This window comes from Glycine soja, chromosome 11, assembly GCF_004193775.1.
Source record: "Glycine soja cultivar W05 chromosome 11, ASM419377v2, whole genome shotgun sequence".
In the NCBI taxonomy this organism is placed as follows: Eukaryota; Viridiplantae; Streptophyta; class Magnoliopsida; order Fabales; family Fabaceae; genus Glycine; species Glycine soja.
Genome location: NC_041012.1, coordinates 42,181,186 through 42,189,398, shown reverse-complemented (window position 1 = coordinate 42,189,398; position 8,213 = coordinate 42,181,186). Strand labels below are relative to the sequence as shown.

General features: G+C 31.7%; 2 protein-coding genes across 4 annotated transcripts; one reads left to right on the top strand and one right to left on the bottom strand.

The window, feature by feature from the left end:
* Positions 1-2,244: 2,244 nt before the first annotated feature.
* Positions 2,245-5,105, top strand: LOC114374055 (pentatricopeptide repeat-containing protein At5g46100). 3 transcript variants are annotated; one of them, XR_003658516.1, is made up of 3 exons: positions 2,245-2,532; positions 2,653-4,372; positions 4,897-5,105. XR_003658516.1 is itself a non-coding variant. In XM_028331649.1 (2 exons), exon 2 carries the CDS (start codon positions 2,837-2,839, stop codon positions 4,274-4,276), a length of 1,440 nt encoding a protein of 479 aa, XP_028187450.1. In that variant the 5' UTR covers positions 2,245-2,532; positions 2,707-2,836; the 3' UTR covers positions 4,277-4,503. The 3 variants fall into 3 exon arrangements, 2 of the variants coding, with proteins under 2 accessions (XP_028187450.1, XP_028187449.1); XM_028331649.1 differs by lacking the exon at positions 4,897-5,105 and having other exon boundaries at positions 2,707-4,503; XM_028331648.1 differs by lacking the exon at positions 4,897-5,105 and having other exon boundaries at positions 2,653-4,503.
* Positions 5,106-5,454: 349 nt separating this feature from the next.
* On the bottom strand, positions 5,455-6,349 carry LOC114374054 (protein DMP4-like). The gene has a single exon (XM_028331647.1). The coding sequence runs from the start codon at positions 6,209-6,211 to the stop codon at positions 5,576-5,578; it is 636 nt and encodes a 211-aa protein (XP_028187448.1). The 5' UTR covers positions 6,212-6,349; the 3' UTR covers positions 5,455-5,575.
* Between the last annotated feature and the right edge of the window lie 1,864 nt (positions 6,350-8,213).

The following is an 8,213-nucleotide window of genomic DNA, read 5'->3' as shown; positions in this document are numbered from 1 at the left end:
CCCACATACATCATCAACTGGGCTTCGCATTGGACTTACAGTGTTCTTTGGGCCTGAAGAATGGTCTCATCTCATTTCACCAAGGATCAAGATTCAGCAATCAATCATCAAACGTTTCTCTCTTCCATTGACCAAAAGGAAAAACATTTTTTTCTTCTCACGAGAAAGTAAAAAAAAAATAGTTAATTTACAGTAATTACATTGTGGACGCTAAAATAGTAATTTGATACAATTTTCGGATATTTAGAGTTATTATATTATTATAAACTAATAAATTGAATAGTTTCCCTTCTTGAAATGCAGTACAATTTGAGACCAAATTCAACATTTGATATATTTTTTTTACCTTGGAATTGCACATGTTTGAGTTTATGATAATATCACACCCGTTGGTTGGTGTGTGGACTCATTCTAAGTTTTTGAAAATTTTCAACTAATGGTCAAAGGAACAAAATGGTTCAACTAACAAAAGTTTTACAATCATTACTGTGGGTGATCGAGTCAAAGGATACAAGTAAAAGTGTGTTCTAGGCTGGTTTAGGTTTGTTTTAGTCAAATTTATAATTCAATTCAGTTAAATTTGATTATTTTGATTTAGTTTGATTTTTAACTTTTTTAAAAAACTTAATTCAACTTAATTTATTTATGAATAGTTTGGTTCGTTTCAGATCAATGAGTTATTCATTTAAATTTGATCTTTTTTTCTTATAACTACTATTTTATATCATGATTCATCCAAATATTCAATACAATTAAAATAATATTATCAAATGTCTAAAAATAGTAAAATTAATTAATCTAATATCATCAACATAATATTTTAAAATAGACAAATACAAAATAAAATAGATATATTGTTCAACGAGAAATATTATAATAGTCTAAATCACAATTATTTTCTATGAACTAAATTCCTACAATACGCTTTGCTGCAACCAGATTTGCTGAAACACATGAATAAAATATGATCTATTAATATTATAAACATAACAACAAAAATAAATATGAAAAAGATGAAACAAATAACAATGTACTTAAAAGTAATACCTTAAAAAGTTCTAATACTAATAGTTCCAACACTTTACAATTCCAATATTTGGAGTCCAAATATTAACAGTATTTTAAGCTAAATCAAACAACTCTACAAGTTTTAATCAATTCCGTTCAATTTTGACCAAAATACATAAATGATCCAACTAAAATTTTCGGGTCGGTTTGAGACGATTCAGATTTACAGATGACCCGTATCCATGTTTCCTAGGTACAAGACTCCAATGAGTCATATCTCTCAGGCAGGCAATATTGCAAAAAGGTATATAGTATTTGTGATTTTTTTTCTTTTATTTTTTTAATAATATTGGTAGAAAAGAAATTATTGATCCTATGCAAATTGTTTTTGTTCCTTATAAAGAGGCTAAATTTTGTTTATTCCAAAAATATCGTACAAAATCATGATTCTATTATATAACAACTTATAAAATTAACAACAAAAACACGTATTTCCGTTGTGGTGCAAAATCGTTGTAATTCAAGGGATGCATACAAAACATTCAATGAAAAGGTGTTTTCGCATATAAAATCCAAAACAGATACACGTTTCGTAGTATAATTTGTTCACACCTCATTTTTATACCATCGAATGTTTCCTGGTAGGTGTTTTTTTCTTGAAAAATTATTTGCAAAATCAAGTTACTTTTTTTTTACTTGAATTAATTTTGATACAAATTATATCAATGATCACACGCATTATTGTTTTTAACAATAATCAAATTAATTGTCATATAAATTATCTTTTTTTATTTAAATTTAAATTAATGTAACATAAATTACTCTTTTTAATTGTAATTAAAATAATATCATGAACGAATTTGATTATGATAAATAAAAGTAATTCTTATTCTTATAATAATTAATAATTAATTTGATTACTTTTAAAAATGATAAAATGTATCCAATTAATTTAATTTTAAATGATATTGAGTACTATTTAAAATAATAAATTATATCATAATCAATTTGATTAATTAAAAAAAGATAACTTATATTTATAATTTATAAAAAATCATAAAAATACATACTAAAAATATGATTTTATTATGTGTCTCAATAAAAATTAAAAGGAATTATGTTTTCATTGTTTATTTTTTAAAATACTAAATAAAAATGCAATTTCTTTGTGTGTGGCAACAAAGATGACAATCGTGTTTTTGTGATGTATTTAAAAGGGATGACGAGGAGAGCACAGGTAAAAGGAAGGATGAACATAGAGGTAAAATGATTTTTTTTCAAGGATTTTAAAGTTTTGTAGGAACCAGCAGCAATTATTATAGGAGTAGTAACACCCGCGGGGAAAATAGCAGGGCCCGTTGAGTGGCTCAAAGGTGAAGAAATAAAGCCCACGTTGCCACGCACGATGGCAGTCCATTACAAGCGATTGAGACAACATTTTTGCGGCATAAACATATACACTTCCATTCTCTTCGCGACAATCGTACCAATAACGATAACGATGTTGCACTCCCAAAAAACAAGGTAACCATGCTATCCTTATTGAATTTTCGGAGATCTAGCTATATTTCCGTTTAAAATATTTGAAACATTTTTTTTTTTCTAAATTTTATTTGAATGGTTTCATTTCAATTTAATCTTTAGTTAACACGGCTCGCGGAGGTTGACATTTGATGGTTCATATGCATCGTACTGCAGAAGACCTATTTGATGAAATGCGTGAGTAAAACAAACTCCATTATTGGAGCCAGCTACCTTGTGAGAAAATAGCGTTGGATGTTTCCTAAACATATACCATTTTTAAGTATTTATAATATAAATTGGAGTTATGGGTAGTAAAACTTTGTTCAAGTGGCCAAAGCAAATCACAAATTCCCTAGTTGTGCAGTTAATCAAGGCAGAAAAGGACGTGCACAAAGCTGTGAACATGTTTGATTCTGCAACTGCTGAGTATGGTAATGGGTTTCGTCATGATCATGAAACTTTTGGTCTTATCATCTCTAGGTTAGTCACTGTGAACCAGTTTAGACCAGCGGAAGGGATGCTGGAGAGAATGAAGCAAGAAAAATGCATGGTTACAGAGGACATATTTTTAAGTATATGTAGGGGTTATGGACGCGTGCATAGGCCCCTTGATGCCATCAGGGTTTTCCACAAGATGGAAGGTTTTCAGCTTAGGCCAACACAAAAGGCATACCTTACAATACTTGATATTCTTGTGGAGGAAAACCATGTAAAGAGGGCTATTGGTTTTTACCGTGAGATGAGAGAATTGGGTATTCCATCTAGCGTTGTTTCTCTCAATATTTTGATCAAGGCCCTCTGCAAAAACAAGGAGACTGTTGATTCTGCTTTACGAATATTTCAGGAGATGCCCAACCGTGGATGTCAGCCGGATTCATATACGTATGGTACATTGATTAATGGGCTGTGTAGACTCGGAAATATCAGTGAGGCAAAGGAACTATTCAAAGAGATGGAGCAAAAAGGTTTTTCAGCTTCTGTTGTTACCTATACTAGTTTGATACATGGCTTGTGTCAGTCTAATAATTTGGATGAAGCTATAGGATTGCTTGAAGAAATGAAAAGAAATGACATTGAGCCAAATGTTTTTACTTATAGTTCTCTGATGGATGGTTTATGTAAAGGTGGTCATTCATCACAAGCAATGCAGTTATTAGAAGTAATGGACAAAAAGCACCATTTGCCTAACATGGTCACTTATAGTACTTTAATCAATGGACTGTGCAAAGAAAGAAAGCTTCGTGAGGCTGTGGAGATTCTTGACAGGATGAGGATTCAAGGCTTGAAACCAAATGCAGGGTTGTATGGAAAAATCATAAGTGGCCTCTGTGCTGCAGGCAGTTATCAAGAAGCTGCAAACTTCATTGATGAGATGGTGCTTGGTGGTATCTCACCAAATCGAGCAAGTTGGAGCCTTCATGTTAGGATGCATAACATGGTAGTCCAGGGCCTTTGTAATAATGTTGATCCACCTCGTGCATTTCAGTTGTATCTTAGTATGCGCACTAGGTGCATCTCTGTTGAAATTGACACTTTTGATTGTTTAGTCAAATGTTTTTGCAAGAGAGGAGACCTGCACAAAGCTGCTCGGATTCTTGAAGAGATGGTATTAGATGGTTGCATTCCAGATGAGGGAGTATGGAATGTAGTAATTGGTGGACTTTGGGACCGGAAAAAAGTGAGAGAAGCCACTGAGCAATTGCTGGTTGAGCTGCAGCAGAAGTTTGTCGAAGCTGAAAGTTGAAGTTTGTGGTTCCATAGATTACATATATGCATTGAATTGTTCTTACTGAAAACCTTTGGCATCACATGGTCCCCTGACTTCTTTCTGTTGTAAAAGGTTGTTATTTAATTGCTAATGGAAATGTGTTATGCGCAGAAAGCTTGCTTATTAAATTATTATTGTATTTAGTCTTGGTTAACTTTATGCTGAGCCCTTTAATTGCATGTTTGGTATTTGTGCTAAGTAAATCTGTAATTTTTTATTGTATAGTTTAGCCATCTTTTAAATGCAATGAGTTGATCATCATGTGACTCCACCGCTAAAAAATAGAAAAAGAGATTCTTGAATTTCTAGGCAATTGCTGTATCTTTAGAACCCCCCTAAAGTTCAGGAACTGAATTTCAGGTGTCTAAATTCAGTTTATAGAATTACACAAGTACAGGAATTCAATTCTACTAGTCTTTTTTTTTTGGGGGAACTTCATATAATTACTAGTTCCTGTGAATCCTGTCTAAATTATTGTATCATGGAATTTGAAGAAAAATATTTTTCTTGAAAAGATAGTTTTATCTTTAGCTTTTACAATTTTGACAGCTAATCTATTGCAGATCCAAACTAACATTTTCTCCTCTTATTTTCAGTGACTGACCATGCACATATTCGCAGAGTGCAATTCATATGGCCTGACTCCTCAGGGAAATAATTTATTAGAATTTTGTTTAATGTTGGATTCACATTATGCACATATTTTTTACAAAAGGGGAATACAAGCTACTAGATAGCCACTTAATGATGAATGATGATGAGTTAACATTATTATTAACTACGGGGTAAAGTACTTCATTGACTTATTGAATAACCACTCTTGAATATTTACAAATTCGGGCTGATTACTATCAAGTTTTTCTGGATGTATACTCTTTTAAATCTGAATTAAGCAGCGGTCCCTTGTTAATGGATATAAGACTATTAAAGAAAGACAAGTGTTTAAGGAAAGATTCAATTCGTTGAAAAGTTGCTCAAGCAATCAGCTCCCCATTAAAAAAAAAAAAAAAACTAACTTGGCGTAAAATGTTGCTTGCGTGATGATAATGCTGATAAGTTCTAATGAATGGATTGACGGAGAAGTCCTTCTAGTTTAAGCCAGGTTTAAATACATTAAACAAAAGCATTGAAAAATTAAATTGAATAATATACGATTTAAATAATAAATTTCAATTGAATATAAGTAAATGGTTCCAAGCACAAGAATGAATCCAACCAACTAAATTTTTGAAATCGGTGACATTAACAAAGATTAATATAAACAGAACTGGACGATTAATCTGTTGAAAGGGGGAAGCCAATTCCATGTCTCTGTGTAGGAAATGCAACAAAGAACATGCTGCCCAAAACGCCAATACCCACTGGCAATGCTGTGAGGATTTCCTGTGTCTCAGTTGAGGGTGCTGGAAAGAAGCAATTCACCACATTCTGATCAAACAATGCAATTGCTGCAAATACCAAAACTGACATCACTGCATGCATGAAATCTATTAACTTTAGGCGATATTTTGCGGCAAGTTGAGGTGGAAGGGTGGTTGATCCATCAATGACCCACAAGCCCCTGAGGGTGGCAAACCCATAACAGATGCTCCCCTTGCTGTCTCGGAAGCTATCAGTTAAACATGACATGAAGCATGAGGCACCACAGAGAGATACAAGTGCAGCAGTCATGGCCTTGCTGACAGAGTCACAGTTGCCAACATTTGTGAAGATCGGGGACAGAAGTTGGAAAGCAAGGACTGTGCCAGTTGGTAAAAGGTTGCCCAAATGTGCGGTGCTCTGAAATGTCTGGCTAATGGCTTTCTGAATCAGATTCCTCTCTGCTTCTGGCACCTCACTATTTCTCAGGAGTGGTAGCCTTTCTTCATTCTCCTCATTCTGAGAATCATCACTTTCTATTTTGATGTCCATGGCTTGTAGAAGTAGAACCTTTTAGCAGCCTCTGGTGTTTCTGTTTTGGTCACCTTTGTCTTTGCAGCATAGGTTTGGTGAAAAGGTGTCTATATAAGGTCAGAATATTTGAGTAGAGCCAAAGAGAGGGAAAGGAAAGGAAGAGAAGGGAGGTTTGTCATTACTTGCAAGAAACACAAACTAAAAACTTGATAAAGCAGCTTTCACGAGATTCCTCAAAGCAGTTAGTTAGAAGTAACTAAAAGGTTTTGAATCCAAACGTTTGCGGAAAAAAGTAGGATAAGAGGTCTGTTTCATGGGTTCTTCTTTCAGGGTGAGTGTACACTGCCCCAAGTTACACGTTAGTTACAACCTGTTAGCACAATTCATGCTGTTAGAATAATGAATATAAAATGGACAAAATTCAGATATACTTGTCCAAGTGTTTTAAATTAAAGTTAAGAGTTTCATGTCAGTAACTTATCCTGATCTTTAATGTAAATCTTTATTACTCGAGTTACTGTGATAAAATTTTAATTATGAATGAAGAGACAACGTCAAGATTGAAAATCACTCAAGGAACTAAAAGTTGCTATTTTAACTATACGTACACGGTACATTACAGTGACACATGGTTTGCATGTCTTTTTTCAATTATTAACGATCCGATAATAGCCGAGTTTAGGGCCAAAGGGAATGTTTGGCTGAGACGAAATAACTAGAAACTGAGTTTTTGTTTGGTATAGGTTTGCCTATTTTGCAATGCGTATGCGGAGGCTGTCTTATTTTCTTCTTTTTTTGTTGGTTATCTTCTGTATCCTTTTCTGTAATTTCCGCTATTTGTACTGTGTCTCTCTAAATTTTTAAAATAAAAAAATAAAAATTAAATACTGTTAATAAAAAAATGACAGTAATAAAAACTAACAACATAAAAGTAGTAAAAAGTTAATGTATTTTTTTTAAAAAAATTTAAGGATCAAATTATTTAATGAAATGTATCAAATGAAATAATTTTCATTATTAATAGTTTGAGGATGATTTTAATATAACTATTGACAACTATTAAAACTTACCATTTACTCTTAATTTATTCTTATCAGAGTATGAACAAACAGAAGAAGAAGAAAAACTAGGAATAGATAGTATTCATCACCGTATAATATCCCTCTTAGAAATAGAAGAAAAAGTAAAAATAAATAGTGCATCGTACTAATATTATAAAGATTATTATATTTTCATCTAATCACAATAATTATTTAAATAATAATAATAATAATAATAATAATAATAATAATAATAATTTCTTATTAGTTGATAATGTAAAATCAATTTATATTCAAAATGCATAAACTTTAAACTCTCAAAAGTATATGCTTGAACTGTTGAACAGATAGTTTAATCTTGTCAGAATGAAATCTTCTGCTTCCATTTACTAGTGTTTTCTTGATAGCTTCTCTCTCTCTTTTCCAATTAACAGTTTTTTCTCCTAGTAATTTTTTATGTTGACTTGATACTTGATAGTTTTTAAAGTAGAATCAAGAATGACAGTGAAAAGATAGAGATTTGACTCATATATTGCGGGATTAAAAGTTTCTCACTATTTGAATTCTAAAACCACAGGTCCACAGGCCTAAAAGAAAAACTCATTGGGCTCCCATGTAGGCTCATATTGCAAACATACAGGCTTTTGTCCAACTCCTTTGAAATCGAGTAATAATAAAACTTCTTTACTTAATGGAAAATATTTTAGAGGTTTTTTAAACAATAAATTAAGAATGTTAAATTTAGTTTAAAATCATTTTATTTTCATTTTGAGTACACTTTATTTTTAAATTTATATTTAAAATTTAAATGAAAACTCACAATAGTGCTTTTTGTGCTGATTTTAGGAGGCTTTAGTTTCTGCCAATCGTTATATAACTTTTGTCTATTGCTGACCAAAACAATATATATATATATATATATATATATATATATATATATATATATATATATATATATAACAACGTGTGTCAATCATAAA

Bases quoted from the DNA above. Each gene is read 5' to 3' on its own strand.
- LOC114374055 (XM_028331649.1), top strand. From the start codon at position 2,837: ATGGGTAGTAAAACTTTGTTCAAGTGGCCAAAGCAAATCACAAATTCC.
- LOC114374054 (XM_028331647.1), bottom strand. From the start codon at position 6,211: ATGGACATCAAAATAGAAAGTGATGATTCTCAGAATGAGGAGAATGAA.